At 37.2% G+C, this 17,674-nt stretch overlaps 1 protein-coding gene across 1 annotated transcript in view; it reads left to right on the plus strand.

The window, feature by feature from the left end:
* CFAP45 (cilia and flagella associated protein 45) overlaps positions 1–17,674 on the plus strand; it is a 52,986-nt gene that overhangs the window by 21,560 nt on the left and 13,752 nt on the right. The window contains exons 6-8 of the mRNA XM_074223122.1: positions 1,397–1,575; positions 2,246–2,375; positions 14,226–14,372. Coding sequence (XP_074079223.1) covers positions 1,397–1,575; positions 2,246–2,375; positions 14,226–14,372 — 456 coding nt within the window. The remainder of the gene's footprint in view (positions 1–1,396; positions 1,576–2,245; positions 2,376–14,225; positions 14,373–17,674) is intronic.

Raw genomic sequence — 17,674 nt, forward strand, 5'->3', positions numbered from 1 at the left:
ACACACACACACACACACATATGGTACATTTTGGTGGAGGAGGCTGGAGCTGTGCGTGGAGGGTGAGGTTGAGGATCTGGGAAGGCTTCATGTATAAGGTTACATATGAGCAGAGTTTTTTGAAGGAAGTGGAATTGTAAGAAATGGAAGTGAGAGTGAATGTCAATCACAGGGAACAGACTACAAAAATAGGAACAAGTCAGCAAATTGTATTTAGGGATCCTGGCAGGTCACTGATTGACTTTAAAAAATCACATTTTAACATCATCTATGTTCTATTATATTTTCAGTCTGTTAAATATTTTGTTAAATATTATTTAACATTTAATATTAACTATTAATATTAAATATATTGTTAAATATTATTTTGTTAAATATTTCCCAATTAGATCTTAATGTGGTTTGAATAGCATGTGGGAGTGTTAATAGACCTTGGCCTAGTATTTGACCCCTCTGGTATATAATATAGTCGGATTAGAGAGATTGGCTGGGCCAGGTTGTGAATGACTTTAAAAGCTAAACAGGAGAGCTTATATTTGATCCGAGAAGGCAATGGGGAACCTTTAGAGTTTATTGAGTTATGGGAGTGATGGGGCCGGACTTAACACTTTAGGAAAATCACTGTGTCAGCTCTTTAGGAGAGATTGGAGGCAAAGAAATAAATTAAGAGGCTATTGTAAATAGTCCAGGTAAGTGCAGATATGGACTTGAACCTAGGGTAATGGCCATGTGAGTAGAGAGAAGAGGACAAAGATGAGACATATTGTGGAGGTAAAAATGACAAGATTTGGTAACTGACCATATGACCTGAGGAGAGGGTGTATACACATTTAATTAGGATGTGCAATCAAGAAATTTTTTTAAAAAGTTGAATATTAAGTGTTCAATTTTTATCACACTAAATAAACTGAAACTACTAAGTTTAATTTTTAAACAAATTATAAACTCAATTTTATTTAAAAATGCAAATTTGGAAAAATGAGACACAGTTTACTAAATTTCTTTTGAAAAAGAATATGTTTGAGACATCTGGTATAACTCATTTGAGTAAAGAGAATTTGTGGGCTCTTAGGTTAGAGGATCTGAGTTGAAATTCCATTTCCAATGATTCCTTAGTATGTGTTTTTGGACAAGTCCCTTAACCTCAATAGGTCTGTTTCCTTACCTTTTATACTAGATGGCTTTTAAAGGTACCTTCCACCTCTAGATATGTGGTTCCTATTAATATATTTGTTTTTCTGGCCTTTTAATTAGTTAGAGCTAGGGGTCTTTGTAGAGGAATCAACATTTGACTCCCATTTCTTCCTATCCTTCCCAAACTACTTCTTTATGTCCATTTATCACTACATTTACCCTTAAACCTTTTATTCACTTAAATCTTTTATTCACTCCTCAGATAATCCAAAATGCCAGGTGTCATGCCATCCGTGATGCTCAGATACTGGAGAAGCGATTAATCCAAAAGGAGATGGAAACAGAGGAAAAGCGACTGGACCAGATGATGGAACTGGAACGGCAGAAATCCATTGAGAGGGAGGAAGAATTACTCAGGAAGCGGAAAGATGAAAGAATACGGTAAGCTGTCTGAGTTGGCACCACTCTGTCCAAATCACTTCAATCCCCTTTAAGCTCATGCTGAATGCCAGTCAAAGAGGATATAGGAAGCTATCTTATCTTCATTATTAGCAGATATCATTAGTATAAAATGTTAATTGAATGTGATAAAAAAATGCTCCAGAAGGAAGAAAGATGGTACTCACATCTGGGCTCTGGAGTCTTCCCTTAGTGGAGCAGACTCTCCATCATAGTTGATTCTAGTCCTTTCCTGGCATCCTTAGGCAGCTGGTTTTCTCTAGTTTTTCTGATCTGATGAATGACAAGGCCTCAAACACAGGAACCTTCTGATTCTAAGACCAGTGTTCTTTCAACTCAACCAGGCTGCCAGATAGGGCGACTGTGTGTTTGCCTGTGAGATGCAAAGGGGCAAAGTGGGGCAGAAGAGTCAAGGGCAATGAGCTCATCCGACACAGACTGGAAGAACTCTGTGAACAAGATAGTAGATACTAGTCCTTCTCCTGAATGTCCTCTTTTTAATTAGAGAAGGGAGCTTTTCAAACTCTTTTCTGATCATCTTGTGGGAGGGACTCAACATGGAGGATAAAGAAAAGAGATGGAGACCAATGGTTTCTAAGATGCTAAGTTGTTAAAAGTGGGGGCTGGACTAGATGGTTTCTATAATTTGTAGAGGCAGACGGCATATTATCCAGCAGATTGAAAAGAACCAGGAGGAACGGGCACTACAGGCGGAGGTCCGGGAGCAGGAGATCCAGCAAATGTTACAGTATATGGACGATCTCCATAAGGAAGACTTAAAGGTGAAAAAGACTACCATGTCTTTCTAGGCAACCCATTCTTTACCCATTCTTTACCCTTCCCCTTCCCCCCCCACCCTTCCCTAACTGTGAAAGGTTTGCAGCTCTGGGACCGGAGGGTACAGATAAAAGACTTTTAAAAATTGACTTTTAAATTTAAATTTAATTTTTAAATCAAATTGTAAATTTAATTTGAGCTACATTAGTCACTTTCCAATAAATAACACCCCTCCCTCATCTCTGCCATTGAATTTTCCCTTAAAAAAAGAGTTAATCAAAATTGGCTACAGATTGTTTATGACTGATAGCACATGTAACTTTCTACTCTTAAGGCTTGACATTTTATAACAAAGGAAGTATATCTGTCAGACATGCACACTTAACATTATTGTCATCTGCATTGTTTACTATTATATTAAACAGTTATTTGTACATGGTGCTGTGCAGGGGACTGAGCTAAGTGACATCAGTCCCTGTCTTTTGGAGGAAACAGAAAATTTGTGACTTTATTATAATCAAAAAGCTAGTATGTGATGGATCAAAAACAAAGAGTGTAGAAAAGATACTGAGATTCTAATAGTTAATGTCATCTAATTTGCTGTGAGGATAGATCTACTAAATGGATTGGAGTATCTCTAAACTATTTTTTCTTCAAGATGATGGATATGGATACTCCCCTCTTTAATTACCACCTCCCTAATCTTGCACCTTTTCCCTCTGCCTCACACCTATGAAACCTGTTTTTTGTATTTATCATGCCTCCGATTCTTCCCCTTCTAATTTGTCATCATCTTTACTGTACCATTAATTTTCTACCCTTTTCAGTCTTAAACCATATTAGTAATGTTTGTCCACATTGTTAGACTTGTTCAGCATGAATTGAGGCTAGTACTAGGAAGATACAGAGAGGCAGATTTTAATTTAATTTGATTTAAAGAAAAAGATCCTAACAATTAAGGCTGGCAAAAAGAGTTCTTTTTCTCAGGTTAACTTTCTCTTTCTCTATCCTCTTAGTCACTCAGGAAAGAAATCTCAAAGTTGTCTTTAACTGTGTCTTCTTCCTTGTTCCCCAAATCTAGTCTGTTGCTTATCCCTCAGTATTGTCTCTCCAGTTATACCACTGCCATTATAGTTTAGGTCTTCATCACTACTATGGACCCCTGGACTATTTCAATACCCTTACTAATAGACTACTTGCTTCCAGTCATTTTCTTCCATCCGCCCTTTATATAGTTAAAATAATTTTTCTAATGTAAATGTTTTTATCATATATATATATATATATATATATATATATATATATTTTCTCTGTTCAAAATTTTTCATTAGCTCCCAGTTTTCCATAAAGTGCAAACTCAATAGTTTAGCTTTTAAGATCTACCACATTCTAGCTTCACATTTTGCATTTCAAACATACTGGTTCCTAGCTATCTGCCTTACTTTGTCATGCCTGTTTTCACTTCCATGGTTTCTCATAGATTAATACGACATTTATTATATATAGATTATATATATTTATATATTTAGATTATTATTGTGTAATACAAGACCCATGATCTTAGAATTTCAAAATTAGAAAGGCTCTCAATGACCTTTAGTCCAACCTACATCTGAAGAATTCTCAAACAAATATCTAACAAATGATATTTATATTTTGCTGAAAGACTTCCACTGAGAAGAAACCCACTAGCTCCCTGGGTAACCGCTATACTTTTCTTTCTTTCTTTTCCTTTGCAAGGCAATGGGGTTAAATAACTTGCTCAAGGTCATAATTAGTAAGTATCATGGGCCTGAGGTCACATTTGAACTCAGGTCCTCCTGACTCCACGGCTGGTGCTCTATCCACTGTGCTATCTAGCTGCTGCAGTAACTGCTACACTCAAAAAAAAAATCATAGAGAAGAGAATATACAATTGTATAGTACCTATTATGTACCAGGAACTCTGATAAGCACTTTTATTTAAAATATTATCTCATATGAATCTCACAAGAATATTGAAAGGTAGGTGCTGTTATTCCCATTTTACAATTGAGGAAATGGAGACAGCAGTTAAGTGACTTACCCAGGGTCACATAGCTAACAAATACCTTATACTATGCTTTTTTCATTCTCCACATTTTTCCAAATATCACTGATGACAAATGAATAAGTAATCATATCCAACCATTCTCTTAGGCCCTGACAATGTAATTCATCGAGGCTGGGCTACTTGAAGTTATTATCAGAGGAATGCTTGGTACTTTCCTATTATCTCATTTCTTGGGTATCAATTCCCTATTAAACATTTTTGTTCCAGTGTTTCCAATATTAAAGTTTGTAAGATCTTTGGTCATAAGAAACTAATTTATTGGTCATATTTTACATATGATGAAACTGAGACCTTGGAGGTTAAGTCTCTTGCTCAAAGTCACATAGGTAGCAAGCATTAAATGAAGGATTTTCAGAGTCCAAAAATTTATTCTTGCTCACCTCAATCATCCCAATTGCTCTCTAATCTTTTGTAGCATTTATAACCTACTGCCTACAAGCATGCCCAAGTCTCCCTCATCTTGAAAAATCTTTCACCCTACAATTTCATCATACTACCATTCGTTGTATTTCTTTTCTTTCAAAGACAAACTCTTAGAAAAAAGTTTTCTATACTCATTGCCTCCACTTCCCCTCTTCTCACTTGTCAGCCTCTTTAATATCTTCCATCTACACCACTGAATTGAAACCACTATCTAGAATTACCAGTCTTCTGGTTTGCCAAATCTGATGGCCTTTTCTCCATTGTTCTTTTGACCCTCCCTACAGTCTTAGATACTAAAGACTACTCTTTTCTCTCTCTCCTCTTTTTTGTGATACTGTTCTCTTTTGGTTCACCACCTTCTTTGTCTTCTTTACTGCATCATCATCTCCCTCTGCTAACCTGGGCTGTATTCCAAGGTTCTGTTCTAAGCCCTCTTCTGTCTTTATCTTCTCTCATCAGGCTAAATTAACATCTCAGATCTTCTCTTTAGCCCAGCATCAACAATTATTAACTAGACATTACCCACTGGATTTTCCATAAGCAACTCAACTTCAACATGATCAAAACTGATTTCACCGTCTTTTCCCTAACACTCACATCTCTTCTGAATATCTTTGTACTATCTTGCTAGTCATGTAGGTCCTCAATCACAGGGTTATCTTTATCTTCTTACTTTTTTTTTGTTATGTCATATAGCCAATCACTTGTCAAAATCTGTTGATCTTACTTCAGCAAAATCTAATTTTGTTTTATTCTCTGTATTTACTCATAAGTATTTACAGGAAGCTCTTGTTTTTTACTTTGTGGCTTCAGAATTTCATTCTTGAAAGCTTCCTATTACTCTTGGTTTGACTTTTCTTGTAGAATTTTATTCCTTGGGATTCCACCTGACTTTGCTCCCTTTTTTTTTTTAGGTTTTTGTTTTTGCAAGACAAATGGGGTTAAGCTTGCCCAAGGCCACACAGCTAGGTAATTATTAAGTGTCTGAGACCAGATTTGAACCCAGGTACTCCTGACTCCAGGGCTGGTGCTTTATCCACTGCACCACCTAGCCACCCCTCTGCTCCCTTTTTTAAAAATTTTTTTATTAGTATTTTTTTGCAAGGCAAATGGGGTTAAGTTGCTTACCCAAGGCCACACAGCTAGGTAGTTATTCTGTGTCTGAGACTGGACTTGAACCCAGGTACTCCTGACTCAAGGGCTGGTGTGTTATCCACTGCGCCATCAGCCACCCCTCTGCTCCCTTTGAAACTGGTTCTCCCCATGAAGTGGAAATTGAGGTGATATCCATCAGTTGGGGTATGGCTGAACAAGTTATGTCATATGAATGTTATGGAGTACTTTTAATCCATGAGAAACCATGAGTGGTCATACTTATGAGAAACATGGAAAAATTACATGAAGTGACACTGAGCAAAGGAAGCAGAATTAAGAGATGGTACATATTAACAACAATATTATGAGTTGATCATCTATGATGGATGCAGCTCCTCTTAGCAATGGACAATGCCATCCACATCCAGAGGGGGAAAAGACCAAACACCAAAAACAAACAAAATAAATTGGTTCTTCCCAAATCTAGGGTGCATAGTAGACTTTCTCAGCTCTTCTTTGTTATTCTATCATAAAGTCTAGGAGGGGGGATCATTTCCTCTTAAGGGTCATATCATTTCCATCTCAGTAATTGAATCTCCCTATTAGTAAGAACTATGATTTTCACTTAAACTGAACAGCAATTAGGGCAGGAAAGGGTGTATGGGGGTGTTCAAGAAGGACTAGCACCTCTGCTGTGAGGGTTTGTCAAACCCTTTTCAGGGCTGCTCATCCACTTTCGATTGTCCATCTGGCACTCAAATCTCACATGTGGCTCCAAGAAGCTTTAGCATGTACAATGACCACACCCCAGTAAAACGTCTTGGTAGACAAGCTAAACCAGGTTGAGGGTAACTGACAGGCTGCAGTCTCATTGATGAGTTAGGGGAATATTTTTCCCCCAAAGTATGTGAAAACTTCCCAGCTGCTGAATGGGTGGATAAGAACAACTTGTTGCATGGCCAAGAAGGTAGCTGAAGCAGGTGGTTTGGGGAACTTAGAGCTTGGTCAGACATTGAAGATAGCAAGATAATCCCTGCATTCTGGGCCATCACCAGTCATTTTGACTTCTGTCCTTCCACTGGACTTCAATAACTCAGGAAGAGTAAGGCTAATGCCTTTGTACAACTCTGCCTCACTTAAATTCAATTCAGACACAAGTCAAGACTCCATGATGTCATTGATACTCTTTGAAAACAGAGGAGGAACAACAACAATTAGGGCAGGGACATTGGACAATTGCCCAAGGTGGGGAAATTTGCCTCAGGGCTGGAGATTTATTTATTTATAAAATTAAATTTTAGTTTATTCTCAGATTGACATCTTCTCCCTCCCACATCCCTTTGCCCCAAATTATAAGAAGCAAGAAAAATAAAATCATTGTTATAGACATATATAGTCAAGCAAAACAAATTCATCTTTGGCCACATCCAAAAAATATGTCTCAATTTGTACCCAGAGTCCATCACTTCTCTATTAGGAAGTAGGTAACATGTTTCTTCTTGAGTTTTGTCTTGAGTTATGATCACAGTTCCTGAATATTTCAGCATTGTTTGTTATTACAATATTGATGTTACTGTATATATCATTCTCCTGATTCTGTTCACCTAACTCTGTATCAGTTCATTCAAATCTGCCCATGTTTTTTTCTCAATTTATTCCTTCATTAATTTTTACAACACAGTAGCATTCCATCACATACATATATTATAACTTGTTCAGTCATTCCCCAATTGATGGTTCAGCCACTATCTTCATTTCCAGTTATTTGCAGGGCTAAAGATTTAAAGGACCACTGACAGGAGGATCAGGCAGAAGTGGGGCATTAGTGATGGGTTGGAGCAGTGAAGGGCCTCTGGCCTTGCTGTGAGGCTGGAGTGAGGCAGAGAGCAACCTTTCTTGTTTAGCTGTTCATCCTCAGTCCTAAGTCCAAGGAATATAGTTCTAGTGACCCCCCCCCCCAATACTTCTGTGTATCCTCATCCTGGAAGAATGCCAAATGTCAAGAGAAGCAGGTTGGATTAATGGAAAAGTTTAAGAACAAATTATATTATAATAAATGACTATAGTAATCTAGTATATCATAAACTGAAAGAGCCAAGCTTTTGGAACAAAAACTCATTATTTGACAAAAACTGCTGATAAAATTGGAAAAGAGTATGGCAGAAATTAGGTATAGAACATATCTCATACCAAATACAAGATAAGGCCAAGATGGGTACATGATTTGCACATAAAGGGTCAAGGGTGGTACCATAAGCAAATTAAGAGGACATGGAATAGTTTGTCAGATTTATGAATAAGGGAAGAAATTAGGATCAAAGAAGATATACAAAGCATTACAATTTACAAAATAGATCATTTTGATTATATAAAATTACAAATTTTTGGACAAAAAACTGATACAATCAAGATTATAAGGAAAGCAGGAAAGCTAATCTGACAAAAAAAGAAAATATTGGATATTGGAGGGCATGTGGGAAAACTGGGACAATAAGGCACTGATGATAGAGTTAGGAACTGCTTCAATGATTGCAAAGAACAATTTTGAACTATAAAACTGTGCATAGCCTTTGATCCAACAATACCATTGTTAGGTCTATATTCCAAAGACATCCAAAAAAAAGAGAAAAGGACCTATTTGTACAAAAATATTTATAGCAGCTCTTTTTGTTGGCTAAGAATCGGAAATCAAAGCGTTGCCCATCAATTGGGGAATGACTAAACAAGTTGTGGTATATAATTGTAACATAGTATTATTGTACTATAAGGAGAGAGAAGCAAGATAATTTCAGAGAAACTTGGAAAGACTTATATGAACTGATGCATAGTGAAGTGAATAGAACCAGGAGAATGCTGTACACAGTAACAGCTTTATTCTTCAGTGAAGACCTGTGAATGACTTACCTATTCTTAGCCATACAAGTATCTGAGAGAATCCCAAAGGACTAATGATGAAACATAATATCTGACTCCAGAGAAAGAACTCATATTGATTGAATACAGACTGATGCATGCTATTTTTCACTCTCTTTTTCCCTTTTATTCTAGTTTTTTTTGTCCAAAATGACTCATATAGAAATGTTTTACATAATTTCACATGTATAACCTATATCTGATTACTTCCCATCTCAGGGAGGGGGCAGAGTAGGAATTCAAGAAGGGACAGAATTTGGAATTCAAAACTTTAAATAAAAAATGTTTAAAAAATGAAAAAAATTAATATAAAGGATGGATTTAGAGAAACTGGGAGGACTTTTAAGAAATGATGTAGAGTGAAGTGAGCAGAAGTAGGAGAGTAATTTATACTCCAGCTCAGCATTGCAAAGGGCAACTGGAAAGACTTAAGAACTCTGATCAATGCAGTGATTCATCAAGGCTTCTAAACCAGGCCTCCCCTCCTCTTCCCTGAAAACTGATAGATTGTAGGAACAGAATGAGACTTATTTTCAGACATGATCAAAACAACTCAAATAAATTGAGAGGGAGAGGGAGAGGGAGGGGGAGAGAGAGACAGAGACAGACAGACACACAGAGAGAGACAGAGACAGAGAGAGGAGAGAGAAAGAGAGACGGGGAGCAAGAGAGAGGAAGAGGAGAGAAAGAAGCAGATTCTAGTCTCTGCTCTGACACTGACCCAGGTCCTCAGTTTTACCTGTAATATAAGAGAGTAGTTAGACAGGGCTATCTCCAAAGTCCATTCCTATTCCCATCATCTCTGATTCTATAATGGAGTCCATTTGACTTCACCTCAGTTTAGCCTTCCATTCAACATGAGTTGAATGAGACTTTGAACAAGTATCCCCTCTAGGGCCTTAAACTTTCTCTTCTGTAAAATCAAGAAATTAAACTATCTGCTTCCTAAGTTACATTTATGTCTTAAGATAATTTTTTAAGAATTCTTTTTGGGGGTGGCTAGGTGGCATAGTGGATAAATCACCGGCCTTGGAGTCAGGACTACCTGGGTTCAAATCCAGTATCAGACACTTAATGATTACCTAGCTGTGTGGCATTGGGCAAGCCACTTAACTCCATTTGCCTTGCAAAAACCTAAAAAAAAAAGCTTTTTTGAAGGGAGAAGGGCTGAGGGAGTGATTGACTTCATGTCCTCTTTCAGCCCCTTCACTCAAAGCCTCTAACTATAGAAGTTGCCACATCATTTCCCATACCCCAGACATTTTGGACTTCTTGTTTTTGTTTTTGGGTTTTTGCAAGACAATGGGGTTAAGTGGCTTGCCCAAGGCCACACAGCTAGGTAATCATTAAGTGTCTGAGGTCGGATTTGAACTCATGTACTCCTGACTCCAGGGCCGGCACTCTATCCACTGCATCACCTAGCTGCCCCACCCCAGACATTTTGGATGTGCAACATGAAGAAATAAGGAGTTTTAGTACATAATTATCAACAAATTTAGTGTAAACAGCACCAAGGGGTCTGTTCCTTAGGGGCAGCAGCCTGATGGTCTCCTGGAATTTCTGGCCTCTCTCTCTGACTGAATCTCATAGATTTATTTCTAAGATATCTCTTAGGATGAGATCTGGTCAGCCTTACTCATTCTGGGGCCCTTCATTGTCAAAAAGTGGCATTTTCTGAACATTTCACAATCTTAGAGGTATACGTTATTTGGTCCTTGCAGCACCATTCCCTATCTTCAATTGTCTGAGCAAAAATATTGATTGAACTCTACCAGGTTCTCTTTCATAAGATTTGGAAAAATCCAAGGGAAGTTTCATTCTTGACACCTATTCTTTAATAAGGATTTTTTAGTCTAAACACATATAAGAATATACAATTAAAGAATAATACTGACCTTAAGTACATTGGATATTTGAAGAAGATTATAGAGAGTTTTAATATCAGTTAATATTTCGTGGAAGAAATGAGACTCGTGCTCAGTAAGAAGTTGGTTTTGGAAGGATACAGGTCTTTCTAGATTGAGGAGAGGAGTATAAACAGAACCAGAGATAGTAATTGAGCAGTTTCTTCATCTACATGATGGGAATAATAACATTTATACAACTTTACCTTATAGGGATTGTTATGATAAAAGTCTTTTGTACACCTTTAAATGCCAGAAATGTGAGAATTAATCATTATTATTATATCTGTGGCAACACACAGCTGGATGAGTCACTGCAGAAGTGGTTTAACCTAACTCCTACCTGAACTAGGAATCCTCTCTATTACATCTCCAAGCAGTTAACTAGATTCTATTTGAAGCCTCCAGTAATAGGAAGCTCACTGTCTCCTGGGGAAACCAACTTCATTATTGAATAATCTTATTTGTACTATTTTTCATTTGATCTCTTTCCCTGTATCTTCCCTTCAACTTCACTCCCCATCTCAGGTCCTGATTCTTTCCTTAGAGGCCAAATAAATTCAAGTCATTCCCTTTTTCCTCATATCAGTCAGTTGCCTTTGGTGATTATAGCCTTCCTAAACCTTTTTGTCTCTGTGTTAAACATTTCCAGTTTGCTCAACCAATCCTTAGATGAGATGACATCATGTCTAGTCCTCTCATTCTCCTCTCACTTCACTATAGTCCCAGTTTTCTTCCTAATACATGAACTGAACATATAATATTCCTAACCTAGTGTGACAGCTTAGAAGACAATGGCAATATCACCTCTATCATTCTGGAAACTATGCACATATTAAAGTTGTCTTAAACACATTACCATTTTAAGCTGTCCTATAACACTGCTTACTCACATTGAGCTTGCAGGCTATCCATGAATACTACCATGTCCTTTCCATATATAATGTTGTCTAGCCACATCTACATCCTGTCCTTGGATAATTTATTTTTCTTGACTTAAGTGCAGGTTTTGAAATTTAATAAAGATAAAAAATGATCTCATCAGATTATTGTCTGTTAAGATTATTTGGACTTCAATCCTGTTTATCATGTAAGCTATAATATATTAATAACATTAATAACTCCCCCCATAAATTATTTTTAAGATTTATATGTGTATTTTCCTCATAAGTATTATCCCCATTTTATGATGAGAAGGAGGTTCTGAACTTAAACAACATGTTCATGTTTAAACAGCCTTAGAAGTGTGGAAGCTGGTACTCAAACTTGAATCTCCTTATCCCAGGTTTAGTGTTCTTTCCTTTATGGCTTTGTGTGACCTGCACATTTGATAAATACATATCACTGATGTCTTCATCCAAATCATTGACAAAAATCAAAAGTTCCACAAAACTTTAGTGACATTTCCCTAGAGACCTCCTTGGGTGGACACAGTCAATTCATCAATACTTCAATTTACATTTACATCAATTTCATTGAAAAATGTCTCCCTCAAAAATAGCCACAGGCATTATTGAGAGGGGTCAGTAGAAGTATGCCATTAAGGGAATGGCAGAGTTTTGAATTTCTCTGAGAATGGCACTACACTCTGGAGAATCCATTGTTGGTGACTTCATCTGTTTTCCACCATTGTGAGAAATAATAGAAGAATACTGTCCTGATGATGAATTCATGGGGCCTTTGATCTAGAATAAGATCTTAGAGGTAGAAAGTACCTTAGACTTCATTTAATCCACCCTGCCCTTGGAGAGTGGGAGGAGGAAATTGAACTCTATGAACTTCCCAAAGTTATAGTCAGTCATTGGCCAAATGAGAAGAAGTTTATCTCGGTACAATGGAAAGAACATTAAACTAGTAGCCAGAAAACCTTGGTTCTGCTTCTAGCTTTGTTCCTGCTATTGATTTAATATTTCTATCTCAAGTAGTTCAAGGAGATTACTTTTGGGAGATAAACTACTTTAAGAAAAATCTGGGAGGGCAGCTAGGTGGCACAGTGGATAGAGCACTGGCCCTGGAGTCAGGAGTACTAGAGTTCAAATTCAGCCTCAGACACTTAATAATTACCTAGTTGTGTGGCCTTGGGCAAGCCACTTAACCCCATTGCTTTCCAAAAAAAAAAAGGGCTGGGAACCTTCGATCCTTAGACTGTATAGATGTAGCATTTCGCAGACAACTGCCTGGGGCAGGGGAGGAGTGTAGAGACTGGAAATTCAACAAACCTAGGTGCTTTGGGGGGGGTGAATTAATTTAATGTTTGATCAAATATAGCCCTTGAATGATGTTATTAATATCCAATTGACCCACTGACCTCTTGTTTTAGGAAATGAGATACTTATTCCTCTAACAAAAATTTACTCTAGCAATAGCTTATAATTTCTGGGAACCAAGCTTCTATCTGCTGTATTTACCATGAACACTTTCCCCCATTCAATTGCTTTTCATTTTATTTTGGATTAATTATAATATTCAAATTAAATATATTAATTTTTATATAATACGGATACACATATATGTTGTTGAGTCATTTCAGTCATATACAACTTCATTTTGGGGTTTTCTTTTTAAAGATACTAGAGAGATTTGCCATTTCCTTTTCTAGTTCATTTTATAGGCAAGGAAACTGAGGCAACTAGGGTTGAGTGACTTACCCAGAATCACCTTCACCTAGCTAGTAAATGTCTGAAGCCAGAGTCTTCTCGAATCTAAGCACATATATATGTATATATATATTTCTACATGTCTATATATGTATGTATATATATATATATCTATATCTATACTATATCTATATCTTTCTCTCTATCTCTCTATCTCTGTCTCTATCTCTATCTCTATCTCATCTCTATCTCTATCATCTCTAGCTCTATCTAATCTATCTATATCTACAGCTACATCTCTAACTCACACCTGTGTGTGTATGTGAGTATATAAAAGCTATTAACTTTGTCCCTATGAGTTTTCCCATTGGAAGAAATCTACTTCTTGAAAGACTATGTAGCATTGTCAGAATTTCAGAGTGATAAAATAGAAAATGGGCTTAGAGAAGGCTGTTGAGTTTAGCTGGAAGGCAAGTCATCAAAGATTTCCAGGAAACTACTTTCAGCTGAGTAGAAGGTGAGGTAGAGGCCCAGTTCACCGAGGTAAGAAGATAGTAGAAAGTACATTTCTCTTTCTTTCTGCCTATATCTTTTATTTTTATTATTTTTTTTTAGGTTTTTGCAAGGCAAACGGGGTTAAGTGGCTTGCCCAAGGTCACAGAGCTAGGTAAATTAAGTCTCTGAGACCGGATTTGAACCCAGGTATTCCTGACTCCAAGGGCTGGTGCTTTAGCCACTGCGCCACCTAGTCACCCCTCTGCCTATATCTTTTAGTCACTATGTTATTTATTTCTGACTCACACTATACCTTTGTTTCTCCCTACCTGGAAGGCTTTGGAACAAAGGCACCAGGATAAGCTAAAGATGCAGGCTGAGATCAAACGCATTAATGAAGAAAACCAAAAGCGAAAGGAAGAATTGCTGGCTGAGGAGAGGCTTGTAGACCAGTTGGTGATGGAGTACAACAAGAAGAAAATGGTAAGGGGACAGGGACAAGAGGAGTTTGAACTAGGGGAAGTTTCAAAGGTGGGAGTGGATGGGTTGTATGAAGGGCATGATGAGTAGGTTTCCTTATCTAGAATTAAGAGCATACAGGAGATAATTACTAAGAAGTACAGGTGGTGAAAGGCAGTAGTGGACAGGTCGGATTGATAGGAGCAACCTGTAACTTCTTAACAGAAACAGTTTTGGCAGTCCTGTGTCAGGGGTAGGGGTCGGGGTTATCAGAAGAACCAAGAAGCCTTCAAATCAGAAATAGCCATCTCTCTTGATTCTGTAGGAATAAATTTTGTAGAGAGTGTCTTAGTTCTTCATCTATTTTGGATCATTCAATTGCTTTTTTTTTTTTTTTTTACAATTCAACTACCATTTATTAAATGTTTATTTTGTTCAAGACATTAGGGTAGGTGCTGAAAATAGAAATAGAAATGCAGAATATTTTCTGTCCTCAAGAAACTTGTAGTTGACTGGAAGGTTGCAGTGTCTACATACATAATTACAGTCCAAGGAAAATTGAGAAGGGAGAGACTACTAACAACAGTGGGAAGACTTCAGGGAGAGACCCTACCTGAACCTTGAAAGAAAAAAAAAAAGGCTGCTGAGAGATGGAAAGAAAGCAGTGCAATTTGGGTCTGGGAACTAGTTTATGTGAACACATGGATATGGGAAATGGAATGTTGAATTCTGAGAAGATCTAATGATCCAGCAAGGGAACCAGACTCTGGACTTGACTGACTAAGGGAGCCATTGAAAGGTTTTAAGAGTCATAGAATTTGAGAGTTGAAAGAGATCCCAGAAAACTATACAAAAAGGTATATAAACTATCACATACCTAGTATAGGGTTGTCCAGACTTTGCTGGAAGGACCTCCAAGAAGAAGAAGAACTCTATTCCACTTTTGAAAAACGAATTATTAGCAAGTTCTTCCTGATATAAAAAGTCAGCCTAGGGGCGCCTAGGTGGTGCAATGGATGGAACACCAGCCCTGGAGTCAGGAGTACCTGAGTTCAAATTCGGTCTCAGACACTCAACAATTACCTAGCTGTGTGGCCTTGGGCAAGCCATTATTCAATTGCTTATTAACAAATTAGTTATATGAGGGAAAATTGAGTATTGGAGAAAATTAGAGTAGTTGGTCATTCTCTTACTATCTTTGTTAGTGTCTTGAATGAGGAGATTACATTGGGAGAAGGCAAGGGAGTCATTGGTTGAGATTTCATATAAATGAAATTTTCTCCTGAGTGTACTGTACTTGAGTGTTAAATATGCTTAATACTCATTCAAAACCATACTGTACAATCACACAAGAATATATTTATATTTTACTATTCACTGTACATAATAGCTACATAATTTAGGATTAAAAAATTCCTTGTAAGTCCTGTTTAATGCTCTTGAGTATCTTAGACCCTCCCTCCTCCTCGACACATTTTAAAAACTATGTCCTCAGAAAATTCATAGGAATTGTTTTGAAGCTAGGATGATGGAACCCATCTTTCTTCCAAGGTCTTTTCAGGAGTGGCATGCAAATTAATCTGAATAAGATAAAAAAACCATGAAGATATAAAATATCACCCTTCAGTTTATTGTTTCACATTTTTTGCTTTTATGATGTCAATCTTCCATTTAAAAAAAATCTTATTTTTTTTGCTGTATTCTGGTCATCATAGGACTTCATCATCTTCCTATATGAGTTTAATTTATCTGGGTGTTCTCTATTCCTCAAGTATGGTTCCAGCAACAGACTTGGTCTGCTTTTTGAGGACCAACCTAACTTAGTATGTGGAAGATAATCAGCAGGAGACTGGCCATTTGCCGATGAATGTTTTGGCCATGACAACTATGAAACAAACAAAAAATAAAACTCCATGAACTAATTCCCAATTTTGTGCTGTTTCCTTCTGTTCCAGCAGCAGGGTAGAAAATTATGCAGAGGGTTCTAAAAGAAACATCAGTTTTAGACCATCTATAAACTTTACGCTGGCCTTTAAAACTTTGAACCTGGATAAGATCCCAGTTCAGTGACCAGCAAATGGACATACTAGTGGAGAAACAGAATCATATCAATCTTGACAAACTTGCTGAAAAAATATTGGAAAACAGAAGAATGTTGCAGATAATGGAATGGATGGTTTACATGTTGTCCTTGAAGAAGCAAATAAAGGAGTCAGTGTCATTCAGTTTTATCACATGCTCAAAGGCATTAAGAAGAATTCCATGGGACATTTGGTCATTTTGTCTTGCAGGCTTCATTTATAAGCATTAGCAAAGAGTCCTTCCTAAAAATAATTTTCCTCTTTGTGCCAATATCTTTTGCATAGGATGAAGGGATAGAGAAATTCAACCAATAACTAAATGGGATCCACCCATTCAATTAAACTATTCTTGATATTTGGTGTCCTCAGTGCAGAGGAAGCAATTTGTAGTGTAGAAGGAGGATGGTAGTAAATATATTTGAAAATATGGAATAACAATTGAGAGACCTCAAAGATTTATAAATTGTAAAGAAACTCTACTTCTACTTCTAAATATCATGAATACTTTCTTCACAAAAAGAGTCATCAGTAGGCAGTAGTGATGAAGAACACTGAAGAACATCAAGAAAATAAAATTGAATGTTTTTTTCTTTTATTAAAGATTTTATTTGTGTTTACAATTTTTCCCCAATCTTACTTCCCTCCCCCCCCCCCAGGAAAGCAATCTGTCAGTCTTTACTTTGTTTCCATGTTGTACATTGATCCAAATTGAGTGTGATGAGAGAGAAATCATATCCTTAAGGAAGAAACAAAAGGTATGAGATAAAAAGATCAGACAATAAGATATCTGTTTTTTTCCCAATTAATTAAAGGGAATAGTCCTTGAACTTTGTTTAGATTTTTCAAGGTGATGGAGTTAAGTGGCTTGCCCAAGGCCACACAGCTAGGTAATTATTAAGTGTCTGAGGTTGGATTTGAACCCAGGTACTCCTGACTCCAAGGCCAGTGCTCTATTCACTGCACCACCTAGCCGCCCCAAGTCCTTGAACTTTGTTCAAACTCCACGGCTCTTTATCTGGATACAGATGGTATTCTCCATTGCAGACAGCCCAAGATTGTCCCTGATAGTTGCACTGATGGAACGAGCAAGTCCATTAAGGTTGATCATTGCCTCCATGTTGCTGTTAGGGTGTACAGTGTTTTTCTGGTTCTGCTCATCTCACTCAACATCAGTTCATGCAAATCCCTCCAGGCTTCCCTGAATTCTCATCCTTCCTGGTTTCTAATAGAACAAGAGTGTTCCAT

Source organism: Macrotis lagotis, chromosome 2, assembly GCF_037893015.1.
Source record: "Macrotis lagotis isolate mMagLag1 chromosome 2, bilby.v1.9.chrom.fasta, whole genome shotgun sequence".
In the NCBI taxonomy this organism is placed as follows: Eukaryota; Metazoa; Chordata; class Mammalia; order Peramelemorphia; family Peramelidae; genus Macrotis; species Macrotis lagotis.